Genomic DNA, 20,483 nt, shown 5'->3' on the forward strand with positions numbered 1-20,483 from the left:
ATATGTAACACAAAAACAAACGACAACCACTGAATTACATGCTCCTTACATAAATAATGTGTTGGGGTTAAACATGTTGCCATGTACATCATAAAATATTTCAATACACCAAATAAAGTTGACCTATTGCATATAGTTTTAGAAAAAAAACCACTCAAAAACTAAACTTTGACCACTGTACCATGAAAATGAGGTCAAGGTCATATGAAAACTGCTGGTTGGACATGTACACCTTACAATCGTTCCATACACCAAATACACTAGACCCATTGCTTATAGTATCTGAGATATTGACCACTTGTTCATTGATCCATGAACTGAGGTCAATGTTAAGTGAACACTGTCTGACGGGCATGATGACCTTGCAAGGTACGCACAAACCAAATAAAGTTATCCTAATACTCATAATAAGAGAGAAATTAACATTAAAAAAATATTGACTTTTTTTCAAGTTGTCGATGAACCACGAAAATGAGGTCAAGGACAATTGACCTGTAACAGACGGAAATTTTGTAACATAAGGCATTTATATACAAGTATGAAGCATCCAGGTTTTCAACCTTCTAAAATATAAAACTTTGAAGAAGTTAGCTAACGCCAGATCACTATCTCAATGTCGAGATTTCTGCACCAGATGTTGCAGGCTCGACAGAAATCATGTTCTCAACAAAGAGTTGTACTATTCAAATCAGTACAAATCCATCGGTTTAGGATAAGCACTACATAAACTGTTTGAAAAAGCATGACCTTGTACGATCTTATACAACACCAAAATGTAAGTACAAAAATATTACATTGTATCGATAGAGCAATAAGTTTAAACTGTTTAAGCAATACATATTTAGCAGTTCTTCATCTTTATGTTTTTTCTGTGGTCCATTAAATTTCATGGTAGATCAAGGTAATGTTACTGCTGTATAGTTAATAAATATTGGCAAAAAATGCCAAAAATGATTTAACCATTCCATTGTTCCAGTTTTAATCTTGATCAATCTTATAGGAACATTGTATAACTCTATCAAGATACTTTACAAGAAAGGCGAAAGACACCAAAGAGGCATTTAATTTCAAACTGACATCGCAATTTCCAAACAATACCATCTTGACAAACCTGTTTATAACTATATCAAAGATATAATAGTCACTGTGGCTAAATGGCTTTAGAGTCAGGTATAGGTTTTGCTGGTGCGTTGTAATACATTGTATGTTTTTGGCAATTCCTGTTACCCTTTGCATGTGCAATGTATAATATCCCGATGCTATCGCTACTTGAAATGACATTGTTGTTTTTTATTTGGTAACTAGTTGAAACCATCCGTCCAAGGTCTCAATATACATAGAGATATTTACAAGGACAAAGCATCTCAGCATCTGATGCAGACCTCAAAATAAATAGAAAGGTAAGCAAAAACATTCCAGCTCAGCAACTTATCCAAACCTAAATATAGTAAATATACATAGAAAGGTTGACAAAGTCATACCAGCACATCAACTGATTTAGACCTTCATATAAATAGAAAGGTTGACAAGGTCATATTATATATAAACTGACCAGCACATCAACTGATCCCGATCGAAATATAGGTGGAAAGGTTGACAAGGACATACCAACACATCAACTGATTCAGACATCAATATACAAAGAAAGGTTGACAAGGACATACCAATCCATAAACTGATTTAGATCTCAATATAAATAGAAAGGTTGACATGGTTAATATACCAACACATCAACTGATTCAGATCTCAATAAACCTAGAAAGGTTGCAAAGACATACCAGCACATCAACTGATTCATATCTCAATATACATAGAAAGGTTGAAAAGGACATACCAGCACATCAACTGATCCAGATCTCAATATACATTGAAAGATTGGAAGGACATCGCATTCCAGCAACTGACCAAGACCTAAATATAAATAGAGGTTGGCAAGGACATTCACGCTCAGCAACTGATCCAGGACTAAATATACATAGAAAGGTCGGCAAGGTCATACCAGCAAGGCAACTGATTCACACCTCCATTTAAATAGAAAGGTTGACAAGGTCATACCAGCACATAAACTGATCCAGACCTCCATATAAATAGAAAGGTTGAAAAGGTCACAACAGCACAGCAACTGATCCAGACCTCAATATACATAGAAGGGTTGGAAGGACATCGCATTCCAGAAACTGATCCAGATCTAAATATAAATAGAGAGGTTGAAGAACATTCACGCTCAGCAACTGACCCAGGACTAAATATACACAAAGGTTGGCAAGGTCATACCAGCAGGGCAACTGATCCAGACTTCAATATACAAAGGAAGGTTGACAAGGTCATACCAGCACATCAACGGATCAAGACCTAAATATATATAGAAAGGTTGACAAGGTCATACCAGCACACAAACGGATCCAGATCTCAATATACCTTGAAAGGTTAACAAGATCATACCAGTACATCAACTGATCCAGATCTTAATATACATAGAAAGATTGACAAGGACTTAGTAGCACATCAACTGATTCAGACCTCCATTTAAATAGAAAGGTTGACAAGGTCATACCAGCACATCAACTGATTTAGACCTCAATATACATAGAAAGATTGACAAGGACTTAGTAGCACATCAACTGATTCAGACCTCCATTTAAATAGAAAGGTTGACAAGGTCATACCAGCACATCAACTGATCCAGACCTCCATATAAATAGAAAGGTTGAAAAGGTCATACCAGCACATTAATTGATCCAGACATCAATATACCTTGAAAGGTTGACAAGGTCATACCAGTACATCAACTGATCCAGATCTCAATATTGCTTAAAAGGTTGACAAGGTCATACCAGTACATCAACTGATCCAGACCTCATTATAACTAGAAAGGTTGACAAGGTCATACCAGTACATCAACTGATCCAGACCTCCATATAAATAGAAAGGTTGACAAGGTCATACCAGTACATCAACTGATCCAGACCTCCATATAAATAGAAAGGTTGACAAGGTCAGTACATCTACTGATCCAGATCTTAATATACATAGAAAGGTTGACAAGGTCATACCAGTTCAGCAACTGATTCAGAATACAGAATACTCTTATACAACTGCATACCAAATATCTTTGACTCTCTACTAGTGGTTCACTCTATACTAGACCTAATCACACACTAATACATTGTTGCCGCCGTCGCTGTCATCATAGTCATTGTCGCAGAAGCCAGAAACAGCATACCTATGTCTCACTTTTTGACTCCATCAAGCAAAACAAAAAGTCATGTCATATTAAGATATTCATTGTTATTTATTTTGGTACAAAATAACAAGCAAAAACTTTGGATATTTGAAGCTTTTGCTTTTCCTTTTTTTGTTTCATCTTTTTTGTTTTCCAGTTTACCCTAGTTCTGGTGATGCAGTTTAATGCACTTGATTATCTTTTCCATTTTAGAAGTGATCTGGATCGATTAACAGGATGGCTGAACTTTGCCAACTTTTTTTTAATTAAGTAGCAATATTTACAAAATGTGAATGGACTGATCTAACAATCAAGTTAAATTAACTTTATTTTGATACCTTTTTACTACATACTTATCCAGCAGTGAAATTTACAATGACTGAAAGAAGTATTGGCTGTGCTCATTGTTGAAGGCTGTACAATGACCTATAGTTGTTAATTTCTGTATGATTTTGTCTCTTGTGAAGTGTTGTCTCATTGGCAATCATACTGCATCTTCTTTTCTATATTGACTGAAAGCTATGTTTCAAATATTAAAAAAATTCTTTCCCATTTATAAAAAACCTTTTATTAAAAATATCACAAAAACACATTATTATGACAATATATAACAATAATTCATCATAAAACATGTACTTTTTTAATAGAACTTATTTCCTTTTTGTAAGGAAAATGATCTTTAAATCATAAAGTGACATTAAAATCGCCAACACAAATCTGTAGGATATATGTTGAGATCATATAAAACAATTATAGTCTAACAGTAGCCTTTATCTCTAACCTGACTGTCATTGGAAGGGGCAGATCTTGTTGGAGGAACGGTAGACTTTACCTGTTTTAACCATGTTTAAAGGTTTATGGTACCATTATATTGAAATTCAAAAGTTATTGTTGCTGGGGTAATTTTTAAATTATCATTCAAAAGAAAGATATCAGGAATTGACATAAGATTCTAAGATTTACCAAAAGATATTCATAAAATCATGAAGACATCAATCATGTCAATATTTAAATTAATCTACTTTTCAATATTCCAAATTTCTGCTCTATAATAAAATGCCTACATCCAACATCTGCATTGTTCACATTCATATATCATAAATATCAACAAAGATTTGACACAAACCCACAAGTATATATCACAAGATTGTTAAATATCAATGGCTTAGTCTTTAGACTTGTTCTTTTGGCCATCTAAAACAAAATCGCACAGTTGATAAATATAACAAGCTAATACTCTCACTGATATATGTAAAACACCAAATAAACATATGCACTTAATATAAATGGTATATAAACTGTATCTTTTCAATTATATATCATGTGAAAAGTAACAAAAATAACATAACATTGAGCACTTGTACTGATATGAAACCTTTGTAACAATTAAAATGTTACTTCACAGCTTCCTTAAATCATTTTCATAGAAAATAGAATTTAAAGGCCTGTACATCAGAACTGGTCATGATTGTTACATGTATGTTATCAATACATTTAAGGGACACAAATAAAAGTGCAAAGGATAAATAAATAAAGAGTTCAGCACCATTTGTTCTATTTTATCTTAAACTTTTATGTAATGAAGAAAAACTTCAATGTACACGTATTGAATAAGTTACACAAAACATTCTACTATCATGACTATTCTATGTACACTATGTCCATGATGTCAATGAATGTGTATCCCATCATGTATGCATATATATATATATAGTCGTTATGATTTTAGTATAAAATAAAGATAAATATTATTATATTTCCATTCTTTCATAAGTAAATTAAAACTGAGCATAAATATAACATGGCTTGGAAAATCCTATTTTGGAATTAAGCAATATACATGTAATCATGATTTTTTTTTTAAATCTTTCACTATCTGCCTGTATCTAGAAACTGATCACTTAAAAATTATGTATTTCACTTTGTTGATAAGTTATTGTTTCACTGGTGAATATATAATAAGAGCAAGTTGTAATTATTAACACATTTTCAAAGGGTGTTACAATTTTATAATTTAACATTAAAATAACTGTGATTGTTTATTAAATTAACATGCTGTATTTTAATGATATTCATGAGCAAATATATATCATATATAATATGTACAATATCTTATTGTTTTTTAATAGTATTGATTATACAGTCTCTCATAAATCTTTTAAGATTGGCACATACGATGTGAATTTAAAGTTTGTTGTTATACATGTCTGTTTTATGTACCTGTATGAATATTTTATTGTGTAAATTTATGTAATTGTATGTGGGGAGACTTTCATAAAATATTGAATCTGAATCTGCTTCAACCTTGCATTTAGCCGTGTCCTCTTTGGCATAAAGCTGTAAATAAGGACACCAAATTGGGTTAGAAGTCCTCAAAATATCTTTTGGTGATTGTTATAAATTTTAGTGACTTAGATTGTAGCATGAAGTCATATGGCATTTATAAGCTAATTTATATACCTCATGCACCTCCTTTGTTCTAATGAAACACATATTTGGTATATAAACTTAGGAAATAATTTATTATGCTGTTCAAACCATTAATCTGTTTCTCTTACAGTAACAAAAATTTTCAAAATCATGATTTGATGGGTTTTACTGATAAATTGTCATTATACATCTTTTCTGTTTAGGTAACATAGTTAGCAGACACTAAACATTTGCAAATATTTAATTTCCCTATCCAAATTTGGTGCAAGAAAAATTCTTGATAAATAATGGGTGATTATTAACAAACATTGATAATTCCTAATGTACATGAAAGTCATTATGGCACATAAAAATTACAGCTATGATCTTATCAATTTAAAACCATGTCCAGTATCAATTTGTTTTGGAGGAAGCCACTTCATTCTCTTCCTTTTTAAACACCTTGTTAGACATTGACAACAGAAACAAAGGCTCCCTGCACCACCAATATTCACAGCTTTTATCAAAGGTTTCATACATCTTGGGAAGCTGCTATCCCAATGATTATATATCTCATCTACAGTTGGTAAATGGAATGTGAAATCTGTCCAACATTTAGAAACTTTATATACTGCTTTTACTGTCCTCTCTTTTGCTGACCAACCAGGAAATATTTCTGCCTCAGCATTAAAATGTACATAATCTTGTGTAAAAGTGCCAACCTGAGCACAATTACCAAATTCTATGTCCTTGGGTTTCTGGAATGTACATGTTTGTATTGCAACATATTCTCCCCAAACTCTTTGTACATCTTTAGCCCACATATAGGAATGTGTAGTATCAAGAATTAAGATTAATCTGGTCCCTAATCCAGAATTTTTAGATGCCCACCATTCTAGTAGAGTCTCCAGTTTCAAACCACTATTATCTGTAATAAATTTATATAAAGATATGTTTAACAAGAGGCTGTCACAACGACAGCAAACCGGATTTATTAACATTTATTTGTGTCCTGGCAATATCACAAGAACCATTACTAATGATTAGTGGAAGTGAAAATCGTCCATATCAAATTTGACCTCCATTTTGTCATAAGTATCAACATATTAAAATTTGAAAAGCTTAGATTGAATGGTTCATGCGTAAATGCATTATTGAACTTGTCTACTATTTTTTCATCAGTAACAACATATTAAAATTTAGGAAGCTTTGGTAAAACAGTTCATGCGTAAATGCACAGACACGACTGGAAACTCCATTTTTCAATCTTTCAAGAACCATAACTCCTGAACGGTAAAAGTCAAAATGGCCATTATTGAACTTGACCTTCATTTAATTGTCAGTAACAACATATTAAAATTTTAAAAGCTTTGGTTGAATGGTTCATGAGTTAATGCACGGACAACATTTGATTGCCGCCCGCCCGGCCGCCCACCAAGCATCCCCAAATCAATAACCGACATTTTTGTCACAAAAGTCTGGTTAAAACATAAGCAATTTCTATCTTACATTTTGCTCATCTTATTTCTATGGTATGATTGCAAAAAGCAATATTTTAATAAAGCTAATGGTATCACATCATCATTGATAAACAAACCTCAACATATTTTCATTATATACATGTATACACTTGATAATAATGATCTAGATGGAAATTTTAGATGATTTCATTTCTAAAAGATTAACCCCACAAAATAATGTATTGATAAGTGATATCCTTACATGTATTGTCTCTTATTCTTACTACTTGTCACAGTAATGGTTTATTAATCGACATATTTCAAACTTACCAGATAAAGCCCATTCACCATTTTCATATACATCTCCACTGAAATACAAGATATAAGAGTCATACTTTGGTCCGTCTGACATTCTTCTGTCAAAGAAGGCCTTTAATTTAGACTCTAAATAGTCAATAGCTAGCCCACTTGTTGAGTAATCACAGCCGTAGTTGTCTATCATGTGATAGTTGAAGAAAGAACTGACTTTGTTCAAAGTGGTTGTAGCCCTTGTCCCCATATCTTGCATTGCCTCTTGTGACATAATATTTACTCTTGATCCCCTCCTGAAATAAATCAAAATGGTACAATAAAATGTAGGTACAATGTACATGTAGGCTTATTATTCCTCATATACTAGTATGTGAAAAGCTACAGTAATAAAAATAAAAACAGAAACAAATAATGCATTCATTCAAACAGCAAATCTTTGATTAAAAATATCATTCTTTCATACATGTATATCTGTTTATTAAATAACAATTGTCTATTGTTGAATATAATGAAAGTTGACAGACCACTTATCAAAAAATCATAAGCAGCAGATACTCTGAACCATTCTATGACCCTCTCATATCAACTGTTGTTGCGCTATAGTGTTTTAAAATTACTAAACATGAGAAAAATATGATCTCAATTATTTAAATCCTTATAAAGTCATATCCTAATTAGTTAAGTCTTGATGGTAACGTATCTTCAATGTACATGTAGACAGTTGGAACTTAATTCTCTGCTTAAATTAGCAGACAGCAAATAAAAGTGCAATGCATCCATGTGACATTTCAAAGTTTATAGTTTTAATCTTAATGTATTCAGGTTGTATGGTTTGATTAGTGTTTAAATCCATTTGCAAATATTACATGCATATGATTATCAAAATGAGAACATGATAACATAGTATGAATATGAACTTGTTTGTACTAGACAGATATAAATGTACTGATCCAGATTTTTAACATGGTACAAATGTACATGTACATTGTAGTTACACAAAGCAGTAGGGTACAAAAACAAAAACTTCAAAAAGACACAGCAACTCTTATAATAGACATATCATAACTACAGAAATTATCTTACTTATGACCAGTTACAGGAGCAATAACTGCATAGCCTGTTGCTGTGCCACCAAGATTATCACCAAGGTACCAGAACAAACTCAGTGTCATACATTCTATTGGTACTACCAGTAATATCATTCCTAAACTGTATGGCTTATCCTTTCCAGTTTCCCATCCTAATCCTCCAAGTAGAACTGTAGTCAACAAAGTTATACAGATGAGTCTTTGTGAGATCAAACTGAAATGGCGTACTCCTTTTGAAGCCATTATTCTGCTCATATTCTTACGCTCATCAGTCAAGCTATTATATGTAAGATTGCATTCAGTGATTTTGGACATAAGTTTCCAGCATGTTATAAAATATGTCAAATGAAAACATAGCCAGATACAGGCAAAGAAAACAGTTAAAGGTACAACAATGTACCACTCTTTGTGATTGGCTGACAGTTTACCAATCACAGCACCTGTTGCAATGTTAAAGGCAAATACAGCAAGAACGAATATGTATCTTAAATATTTTGAAAGATTAAAAAATCCTTGCCATCTTTGCAGTGTTGTTAAACCAGAAAAATATAAATCAATGAATGGTTCAAAGGAATGTCTTGCTGCGAAACAGGCTAGTCCATAAAAGTTTCCCGACAATTCAACCTGCTGAAAAATTACAAAAACAGAAAGACACACCATTGCTATAAAACTCAGTAATCCTAGGAATGATTTTAGTCTAATAGATGCTAAATGTACATTAAATGCAAGCACCAAAAGTGAAAAAGATAAGGCATCTTTTCCTGTTACAAGTGTTGAGATCATTAATCCAATACTTTCTAAAATTTGTACTGTTGTAAACATCTTTGCTTCGTGTTTTACTAAATGTAACATCCTCTCTAACAGATTCCAACACCATGTTAATACAGCACTTGTTACTAACAAAACATTTGTCACTTCTTGCGACATTACAAACGCAATCTCTTTTTGATCTGCAAATATAATTATGCCGAGGATACATCCTAGCCATATATGCAATAATGTCTGTCCAATGAGTTCAAAATTAAAATAATATCGCAAAGCACAGGAGACTGCAAAAACGAAAAATCCCAGTATTGCAAATCCTAGAATAACATTGTTCTGTGTGAACTGCCATTGTGTGTACAGTCCCAACCCTAATGCTACAACTAATACTACACTAGGCAAATATCTCAGGTAAGTCAGATTAGCTTTTGCTTTGCGGTCAACCATGTCCTCCCCTTTGGCAACTTCTGTCTCCATCATGAAACTTTTTTTATATTTGTCTTGTTCTTGTGTTGGATTGAAAACCTACAAAAATAATCAGAAAATTCTTTATCATAGTAGGATAATGACTAGGTAACATGGAAACAGTCTTAGTCAAATTAGGATCTACCCATTTTCTTCTTTTTTCTTTAAAGTTTCTAGCGATACTTGAATATCTGGTGTCAAGTTCCCCCTGTCAACTTAAAAAAAATAAAAATAATGTACATTGTATGTACACTTGAAAATTTACATTAAGATAAAACTATATACATCTACATTTGATAACAAAATAGTTAGGGATAGAAAATGGGTCGTGGATGGGAGCAGATTCTGAGGTCATATTCTTGTATCCCTGTACTGTACTGAATGACACTATTTATTGTGGCAGATGATTCCAATTATAACTGTCATGACTGTCTTTTTTAAATTTAGATGTGTGCAGTGGGATCAATAGGTTATATGTAGGAACTGCAACAATTTTGTGTATAATTTTGTATATTACATGTAAGAAGAAGTCTGTATCGTAAATGCCTAATTTCAAGTGGGTACTAACTGTTTTAAAAGGTTTAAATTTGTTTATGACCATCATTTGGAAAGTTTGAAATTTATTTATATACAATATTCACTCTATTCTAAACAACGGATCATGCAAGGGCATACAGAACTTCCATATATATGATTATCATGTATATACATGTACATGTATCTTGAATAATACGACTATGCATTTATCTCATTGAAATGAAAGGTCAATACCCATGATACCATCATGACCGACCATACTTCCCCATTGCCATAAATCATCTTTAGCCTTCAGGCAATGTTTGATTGACACCATTCCTTCAATAAAGGTAAACAATTGATATGTGTGTGAAATGTATAATCATGATGTGTCTAATATTCTTGCGACTGTTAGGAATAATGGTAGGCAACAAAACATTTGTAAATTGAATATTTTTTTAATGGTAGGCAACAAAACCTTTGTATATTGAATATATTTTTAATGGTAGGCAACAAAACATTTGTATATTGAATATATTTTTAATGGTAGGCAACAAAACATTTGTATATTGAATATATTTCTAATGGTACGAGTTTGCAATGGTATGAGTTCTAAATGGAACGAATTCCCGTTGGTACGAACTGATGTGGTACAATTTTTCAATGGTACAAGGTAAACATGAGAATAAAAATGTAGGCACCTCTTATCTGATCTCTTTCAATTAGTGAAAATTGCTGCTTTTTAAATTATGTGGATCCCAAACAGTTGTGTGCACTACTCTCATTTTGATTAGACAAAAGCTTTGAATACATGAGCTTTAACTTTAGGTGAAGCTATTTTTTAGGTTTCTACGAATAAATCCAAGGGACTGATTTGCTTTTGATGTCATGTTGTTGATATGTTTGTCCCATTTTTTAATTTGATTGAGAAGATATGCCTACATATTCTGTAGAATCAAAAGTGATTGTTTGATTTATAAGTGAAGTCTAAAGGTTTGCATTTTTTTGTTACACTGAGAATGTTGCATTTATCACTATAGATGTAATATAGTATCAAGGTGAAAACTGGAAAAATTGCATGAGCAAATTCTGCTCCCAACTGTCGGCCGTAGAGAATCATCACAGGCACTTGTCTTGATTAAAACTACTCAGAATTTTTATAAATATACACATATATATATAGGTAAGTGAACATTTTATTCTCAGTAAGTAAATATTCTTAAAATGGAAGAGAGTGATATTATAACTGTGGGGAAGACATTTCAGACTTATCATGAATTAGAAAAATGTGTACAGAACTATCCTGATAGGGTTAAATTTCATACAATTGTATAATAGAAATTCGGAGTCTATAGCAGCCAAACAATCATATTGGATATGTAAAATTTGTTCCAAATCTTAATTAGTTACATGAATCTTTTACATGTTTTATAACTGGTTTAAATTGATATGTATATTACTTGCTTCTTTAATTTTTATAACTCAAGCTTTAATTTTAGTATTTTTATTATTTTTCAAATTTTCAGATTCTGTGTTATATTGTACTAAAAGATTATTTTAAAATATCATATGGATGGGTATATTTTTTTAAATTATTAAAATTTAAATTTTATAATAGCATTAATTTCTATCATGTTTTTCTCTTACAGGGAGTCTCATTTTCGGGTACAAGTCAAATCGGCACCTGGTCAAATCAGCACCCATAGAAAAAGTCAAATCGGCACCTGGTTAAATCGGAACCTGGTCAAATCGGCACTCAGAATAGTCAAATCGGCATCCAAAAATATTTGATATTATATATATTTGTATAAATGATTTTAAAATGTATAAATTCATGATCTATTTTGGGGTTTGGATTTTATCATGCATTACATCATTAAAAAGCATCAAGCAATTAGAAAACATCTATAGGTTAATTATTTAAAGTTTTCCCAACATTCTATCACTGATGTTTTGATAAGTTTTCTTTTCAATTAATTTTCATAACTTTAATCAAGTACATAGTTGTGGTTTTAACATGTTGTAACTCTACAGTAGAATGTTAAAGGTATTTATAAATGTTTTATTTTTCAAAAACTTCAAAAGAAACAAAGAAGCCCTTACACAAGCTAATGTTTAACAATGAGACAAATAGAAGCAATAGAATGGAAAACTATGAGTCTCTTTCAATAATTCAAACTTTCATGCAAAATAATTGGGTTTTTTTTCAGGAGAGTTTAAACAACATTAAACCAACAATCCTGCAAAATGTTCAACTGTTAAAAAGTGCATAAAAAATATCCAGTACCGTACCTCATATATCATTGCAAGGATTTGTATAGTGAGAACTATACAAATCCTTGATCATTGTATATATAACTAAAATAAACATTTAGTTAAAAGAAAAACTCCAAAAAATGTGAATAAAATTAAGTGAATATTTCTGGACAACCCCTTCCTTATTTTTACTGTTTTTCCCGAAATTACTGTTAAAATATGTATATTAAAAAAATCTAACATGGGTGCCGAATTGACTATATAAAGTGCCGATTTAACCAGGTGCCAATTTGACTAGGTGCCAATTTGACTATACTGAGTGCCGATTTGACCGGGTGCCAATTTAACCAGGTGCCGATTTGACTAGAATTCCTCATTTTCCACCATTGTGCATTTAATTTTGCAATGTTTATTATGCATCATTATTTAATAAATACAATTTGAAAATATTATTTTTCACACTCGTTCTACACGAAATCCCAAGCATATTATCGACAATTTCCATATATATTTCACGTTTCATTCCTGATCCGATGGTGTTTTTATAGAAAACTGGATGTGGGTAGGTGCAGCCTAGAACAGCAATTTGACTATTCGTACCCACTCAGGCTCTGCGCAGACACTGCCTTAAAAATAAAAAGGTACAATGTATATAGGGGGGACAAATTTGAGAGTAGTCCGAGATTACTCTGACGTCCGACGGCTGTTTTTTTTTGCCAGACAAGCTGGGTCCATGGGCCCCACGGCCCCAGCTTGTCTGGCAAAACAGCCGTCGGACGTCAGAGTTATCCCCACGGCCCCAGCTTGTATGGCAAAACAGTCGTCGGACGTCAGAGTAATCTCGGACCAATCTGAGAGTAAAGACGAGTGCCTGTGAGAATCATATAGGCTTTAAAACTAAACTAGGGTATTTCGCCCATATACATACATGCTTCAATATACATTAGTTTTCAATTTAGTTCAGCTGCTTATTGGCATTTGTTTGCATAAATAATCCGTTGCTTGCTTTGACACCATGCCGGAAGTGTCATTTGACAAATAAAATATAAGCTATTCGGAAACGCTCCGAATTTCCGTAAATTAAAACCATGATAATTTTCGGTTGCAAGCTGAAAGTCATGACTGTAACTGTACTTCTGTAGCGGAGTTCTGTGTATTTACCAACTTGGGTCAAGTTTAGAAGGGTTGTTAAAGAATTTCTGTATTGCTTATATACAAGTTATACCACCGTAAGATATATTTTTATGCAAAATACCACTTTTGGAATTCCATCAGTTCCATAGCCATGATATGGTACCAAACGTTAACTGAGTTTCATATCTATGTTATCAGATTCTGTTGTTTTAAAATATTTTATTTTCTTTCGTGAAGTTTGATTCAAACTCGAAAACAGAAGAAGAAAAGAAATGAGAGAGATGAAGTCACCGCCCGGGTACATGATTGACCATTACGGCCATTGAGGAAAGAAAAATTAACAATACGAAAACTTGAGAAAAGTTATCAATTCTGTTGTTATAATTATTACAAAATATGTTCATGTGCTTTTGATTTTTTTTAGAAAATGTTCATTATTTTACCATTTATACCAATGTACTCTTTGTGTGTTTAACTCATATATGTTAAAAATGCTATGCTTTTGATAATCATTATGGTTGGATTATGTTTTCGATATATGAGTCGTATATTGTATACAAATATATATGAAATCCATTTGAAAAATGAGTCTATAATTTTGTATTTTGTAGCTTAATTGTTGGAAAATTCATGATTTTAATAAAGTTATGAATCAAGTTGAATAGAACCTTAACTTGATGAAATTAGTGAACTAAACAACTAAAATAGAGCTTTTTAAAAAACGTTTCCACTGCCAAAGATTTATGTTATTATTGACAGTACATAAAGTATTCAAAAATAGTGTGAACACCTTTTCAACATATTGTATAAGTCAAACTGTTCTCAATCTCGATTTACTTTTTGGAAATATAAAATAAGATGTAGAATAAGACTTCCAAGGAGACGACTAGCAACTAAACTGACCAAATAATGTAATCAGCCTCAGTCCATTGTACAGTTATGAATGTGGGAGGGGACTGCCGGGTCATAACATTTTTTCTAGCGAAGATGTATAAATGTCTGAATTCAGATATTATACAATAAATTAAACGACTACTTTATCCATGACCAGCATGTGGTCTCCATATATCTTCAATCATTGATTTAAAAGATGGGGAAACTACAATAAAAATATTTTTTTACAGTTGTACTTGCCAAATAGTTTTTGGTGCATTTGTTTTCTTTGAAACAATTTAATTTTCAACAACTGTTTGCATAAGGCACTGGCATTTGGTCTTAACTAATCTAACCTCGAGATGTTCTGAAGCACGTGTAACGTATACATTGCCTATTCGTAGATACATATATTCGACCTATGAATATGTATTTAAACTGTAAGTATTTCTACCTGTCAACATTCTATACATTTTATTTACAAACAGCCTTTAGAATATGGGAACAATTAACTCAAAGAGCGTATGGAATAACCTTCTAAAAAGACTGTCGTTTAAAAATCTTTTGGGACCTTTTCAAGCATGCCATGATTTATTTATTTAGTTTTCACTCATTGTAACGTTACTATTACATTTTGTTTGTTTTTTAATAGAAGTCTGAGGTTACGAAATTTTTATTAAATTTGTCCCTTGAAAAGAAATATAATAACAATGCTGTTGGAAACAATTATATAAAGCTAACATTATTGATCAAAAATGTATTGAACTCGGAGATATTTTGTTTGATGTGAATTCGAAGGAACTATCTTGATTTATCAACAGATATACGGGGAAAACGGATCACGATAAATTTACAAATGTATAAAAAGTTAGAAACGAACTTTGGTCTTACTTTTAATGTGAATCTGACTATACAAGCTGACTTCTTACATTCCTGTGATGTAATTATGGCTTTACATTAGTTGAAAATGACAAATAATTCAAACCATTCTAGACCTACGTTACCCGACAGGATAGATAGATTAACAGACAGAGGAGCACATGATAGGATAGATAGAGGATCAAGTGGTAGAACCGAAACGACAGATAGAACGTTAGTACTTCCAGCATATACACTGAATGGAAGACATGCTAATTTTGCTAGTCAACGTGAACTTGTGGAAACAGAGGACGACGAATTCACAGTACCAATACTTCCTATGGGATTAGCCGTTACATGTGGTGTTCTTAACTTTATTTTACCTGGATTCGGTAAATATGTTTTCATTTTTGGTTTTGAGTTAAAAATACAGTAGAAATCTGATGTACAGTAGTCGTTCATACGTGTTTCTAGTTTTCATACTAGATTAGACCGTTGGTTTTCCCGTTTGAATGGTTTTACATTACAAATTTTCGGGGCCCTTTATAGCTTGCTATTCGATGTGAGCCAAAACTCCGTGTTGAAGGCCGTACCTTGCCCTATAATGGTTTACTTTTATAAATTGTTATTTGGATGGAGAGTTGGCATTCATACCATATCTTTCTATATCGAAGTACTCTATTTTATTATTTTGATATACACTCTTGTTTCCAAAACTACTTTATAAATCTGTTGTAATTAGAATCATATTCAAAACAGTGTGGTCCTGGGCATTGATTGACGACCTAAATTATCCCATTGACTGGGACAGATTAGGTGAACGTTTGTCTGTAACGACCATTGCTCACTTCTTACTTATTATAGAATTTAAACTGTGGGGTCACCAAAGGTTCTTAACGCCTTTAATAACAAAATAATTCGAAAAATTATTCAGGAATAACCTTTATGTTTTAATTTATATTATTGATATAAATCAACACATCGTAATATTCCGGATTCGTTTTTTTTATTGCTTTATTTAGGTGTTGAGAACCTTTGGTGACCCCACAGATTCAGTGTCTTTAACAAGTACATAGTGAGCAGTGATTGTTACCGACAAACGTTCACTATAATTTGTCCCAGTCAATGGGATAATTTAGGTCGTCAATCAATGGCCAGGACCACACTGTTTTGAATATGATTCTAACATGTCTACGTGTCATCTATCGGGGATTAAGTAGCGAATCTTCTTACATCCGTGTTTTATACATTTTACACAATAATATTGCCCAAATATTATCAATGCTGTGTACAAAAATCCGTCGAAAATCAAATGTAGGACTGTTGTTGAAATTTATAGGTATATGCTCTGCCTTTTCAGGGACTATAATAGCTGGACTATGTGCTCCTTGTTGTGCGAAGTCTGAACTAGGAATAAAAGACTACAGTTGTGTGTCTGCTTGTGTAATTATAGGAGTTGGATTTCTCCAACTTCTCCTGACAGCTTGCTTTCTGATTGGTTGGGTATGGAGTGCAATATGGGGAATAGCATTGATAGGAACAGCATGTAAGTATAGAATAGTAATAATTTACTCCATAGATTGGCATACACATCGAAAGTACTAAGTATTTGAATACAAAGAGACAATTTGTAATATTTCTGTTAAATTCAATATGACATCTTCAACGTATTGTAATATGCTTTCAAATAAAAACAGCACATAGTTTTTATGCTTTAGTGCTAACTTAGTCAAATTGAGTCATCTTGTCTAAGTAATCATTTCCTTATAACCATTCCCGCGTAAGGAGAGTTTCACGTTAAAAAAAACTATCGCAACATCACTTTGAAGGACTTTGAAGTGTGCATAGCGGGCCTGTTGCATAGCAAAATAACTGCTCCTCTACAACATATTCAAGTGCTTATCAAAAGACACACAATTTGCACCACCTATGCATAAACGACTTTTTTAATGTGATATCGTCATGAAAATGTTTGAAATATTTGTAACTGGGCGATACTAATGATAAACAGACAGGAATCACAACCTAATCAGACTTTATTGAGGGATCGAGAAGTTGCTCCAACAGAAGGGTACTTTCACGAGTAGGCGAATGAAATATTATTGATTTAAAAAGAGCATTTCAGTTTGAAATACCTTAGTAAACATTAGTCCCCTTATAATGAAATATCGATACTTTATGGTTTGTATGGTTGCTTATCTGACTTATAAATTAAATACTTATTTTTCTCATATTTTTTGCTCTGACTTAAACTTTTTCATTCCCAGATAACAAGCATGTGCAAAATATGTAATCAATTCGAAAAGAAGAACAATCTCGATGTAGAGAATTGCGAACCTAGAACTTATATAAAAAAAAAACATTTCAACTGGTTTGAATTAATAATTTTAAAATATTGGACTGTCTTTTCCTTTTCTTGTTTAACCAATGTAAAATTAATTTAAAAATTTATATTACACAATGCTTTATTTTGTCTTTTACAGCTGATTTTTCAAACTACAATCCGTTAGATCCAGAATCAACATACTGGCGCAATAGGCCATCATCTAACCGATCCAGGCGAAGTATAAGGCCTCGATCAAATTTCATCTATCCTATGAGGGCACCATCAAACGTAGATTATAATAGTCCTCCTCCTCCATACCAAATGTTCGGAACACCTCCACCTCGCTACGCATCTAGACCTTCATCCGAAAGATACAGAAGTACTACAGCGTCACCATTAACAACAGATACAAGACGGCTAAATGATGTGTCATCTGCAAGAACTGTAAGTTTGTAAAAAAAAAATAACGTAATTAGACCTCTTAAAATGTTTGAGTTTCCTCTACATTTCGAACCATGTCTACATAATATGAAACGGCAAATAGAATTTCCATTTCTAAAATGATTGAAAATGACGATCAAAGGAGAACCTTATAGAAACAATTCCTATAATTTCAAAAGCTTTAAACACAATGCATTTCTATGAAAAGATTATGATGTTATATATAAAGATTAGAAGATGCGGTATAATTAACAATGAGACAACTCTCAACCAGAGACCAAACTACATAGAAATCAACTTTAGGTCATCAGAAATCCTTCAATAATGAGTAAAATCCATAAATGGTCTGAAACACAAGTCCACGAATATTTCGTACAGACAAAACATGTATATAATGGAGGTGAGATGTAACTGTAAACATTCTCATCCTCTCTGGTGGATAGTCGTCCCTTTGACAACCATAAATCGTCTTTTAATTATACGTATCTTATTCCAAATAAACGGACTTACCATTCCATAGGTGATCCTGACATTCAAATAAGAAAAACAACTGTTGACATCAAAAGATCGCAAGGATTTTTTTTCGTAGATTTTTTAAAGTTATGACAGCATATATCTTTCGCCAAACTGACTCAAATTTAGTTTTGATGCTTTGAACTCTCAAACTGACTTATGTTTGTTTTATAGATGACAACGACACAAATAATGGAAGATTCGAGTGAAGTTATGTCTTGGGATTGTCCCCAGTGCAATAGAGTATATGAGGCTGATATTCGTAAAGTATGTTTATAGAGATTTTTTTTCTTTAAACTATTTCCATAGTGTCGAAAATATTTATAGAACTGGGTCAAAGTCGTTTGAAATTATAGTTTTGTTATTCCTACAGTGGCTATACTTCATGTAGTATGGCCTGTATTAAATAACTTAGCACCACACCAACATCAAGAGTGTGTACCCACAAAAACGTCAAAAACTTCATACAAAGAATGTAGCATTTAAAACTAAGATTGGCGAATGCTACATATACTCTAAATTGATTGGTTTGTTCCATTTTAAGTATTATAGAAAGTTAAAGTAAATGCTCTCATTATGCCCAATAGCCCTTCGTCACACTGTAGTAGGTTGTTTTGCTGTATATCAGAATAAATGGGCAAACGATTCAGTTATTCGTATTTTTCTCGTTTTTAGCATCTTTGTCGGCGTTGTTCAAGAGATGTTTGTGGAAGGTGTTATACTAAGGTATTGAGAACTCGTGCTGAAGACAGAGTATCAGTGTGTGATAAATGTTTTACAGAAGTCTCACAGGATCCGAGGATGCAAAGAATCTGAAAATAGAAAAAAAAACTAACATTTCAGTATTGCTGCTAGTCAGCGTAAATCAAAATGAAAAATTAATACTGTAATAAAGGCAATGAATTTAAGTATTTTATATAAATTGTCAAATCCGCTGGTTCGGATGTTTATGTGCAGTCTTTTATCAACTTTATTACCATATGAAATAAATACATACTTTTGTTTGAAAACATTCTTTATTTTGAAGGCCGTACATTGACCAAATTGTTATTTGGATGGAGAGTTGTCTCATTGGCACTCACACCGCATCTTCCTATATCTATTTATTGGTAGATCAAAATGTGGGAATCCTGTCCGCTCCATTGCTGATATATTCTCTTTAAGTAATCAAGATTGGTTTTGAAAAAATAAGTAAAATTTCCATCCTGAAGACAGTGATCTTGTTGTATACTGACCGACGTTAAAAGCCTTTCATAGATTTTGATATTGGATTTTTTTCTCTTTAATAATCATAAAATTTGTGACAAACTGAACACCTATTTATTGCCTGTTGTCAGCTTTCCTTTCTGTGGTGGTGAAGATTTTTTTCCCCAGTTCAATCGATGTACACGCATTCACAGGGACTAATTAGATTGCAATACACAAAATTAAAGTGATTGCCATAAATAAAAGCCTACGATTGGAGAATTTAGTCGCAGCTACTTCGACAGATACATGGTAATGGTAATTTATGGCACAGAACTATCACAGTAGGAAACATATCAACTATAAGAGGAAAACCAAGGAAACAGGAATACCGTAGTGCCAAAAAAATGCCAGCACACATGGAAACGAACTAATAGATAACTGCCATATTCTTCGGTACAGGATATTTTAAGAAAAAAATGATGGGTTGAACCTGGTTTACTGACTAGCAAACCTCCCGCTTAATGACAATGTTTAAAATATCTTCAAAACACTACTTGACAGAAATACAACACAAACACACACAGGAACATTCATATAACAGAGAACTGAACTATCATGGCTTATCTAGTAAGTTAGGTTCAATTGTAAAGACCGACATT

At 32.5% G+C, this 20,483-nt stretch overlaps 2 protein-coding genes across 2 annotated transcripts; one reads left to right on the forward strand and one right to left on the reverse strand.

Moving 5' to 3' along the window:
- Window positions 1–3,755: 3,755 nt before the first annotated feature.
- LOC134686898 (transmembrane protein 168-like) lies at window positions 3,756–13,522 on the reverse strand. The gene is made up of 4 exons (XM_063546737.1): window positions 13,420–13,522; window positions 8,488–9,779; window positions 7,423–7,697; window positions 3,756–6,560 (listed from the first exon to the last, which is right to left on the reverse strand). The coding sequence occupies exons 2-4, from the start codon at window positions 9,732–9,734 to the stop codon at window positions 6,013–6,015; spliced, it is 2,070 nt and encodes a 689-aa protein (XP_063402807.1). The 5' UTR covers window positions 9,735–9,779; window positions 13,420–13,522; the 3' UTR covers window positions 3,756–6,012.
- A 1,501-nt stretch (window positions 13,523–15,023) lies between these two features.
- On the forward strand, window positions 15,024–19,646 carry LOC134686907 (uncharacterized). The gene is made up of 5 exons (XM_063546749.1): window positions 15,024–15,748; window positions 16,717–16,902; window positions 17,840–18,126; window positions 18,811–18,903; window positions 19,312–19,646. Exons 1-5 carry the CDS (start codon window positions 15,466–15,468, stop codon window positions 19,450–19,452), a joined length of 990 nt encoding a protein of 329 aa, XP_063402819.1. The 5' UTR covers window positions 15,024–15,465; the 3' UTR covers window positions 19,453–19,646.
- Window positions 19,647–20,483: the final 837 nt, after the last annotated feature.

This window comes from Mytilus trossulus, chromosome 1 (genome assembly GCF_036588685.1).
Source record: "Mytilus trossulus isolate FHL-02 chromosome 1, PNRI_Mtr1.1.1.hap1, whole genome shotgun sequence".
NCBI classification, from domain to species: Eukaryota; Metazoa; Mollusca; class Bivalvia; order Mytilida; family Mytilidae; genus Mytilus; species Mytilus trossulus.

Excerpts from the sequence above, each read along its gene's own strand:
- LOC134686898 (XM_063546737.1), bottom strand. The coding sequence starts at position 9,734 with ATGATGGAGACAGAAGTTGCCAAAGGGGAGGACATGGTTGACCGCAAA. Across the intron at positions 7,698-8,487 it reads GCTCCTGTAACTGGTCATAA|GAGGGGATCAAGAGTAAATA; the intron begins GTAAGATAATTT and ends GATTTATTTCAG. Across the intron at positions 6,561-7,422 it reads TGGTGAATGGGCTTTATCTG|ATAATAGTGGTTTGAAACTG; the intron begins GTAAGTTTGAAA and ends AATTTATTACAG.
- LOC134686907 (XM_063546749.1), top strand. The coding sequence starts at position 15,466 with ATGACAAATAATTCAAACCATTCTAGACCTACGTTACCCGACAGGATA. Across the intron at positions 16,903-17,839 it reads AGCATTGATAGGAACAGCAT|CTGATTTTTCAAACTACAAT; the intron begins GTAAGTATAGAA and ends TGTCTTTTACAG. Across the intron at positions 18,904-19,311 it reads ATGAGGCTGATATTCGTAAA|CATCTTTGTCGGCGTTGTTC; the intron begins GTATGTTTATAG and ends TCTCGTTTTTAG.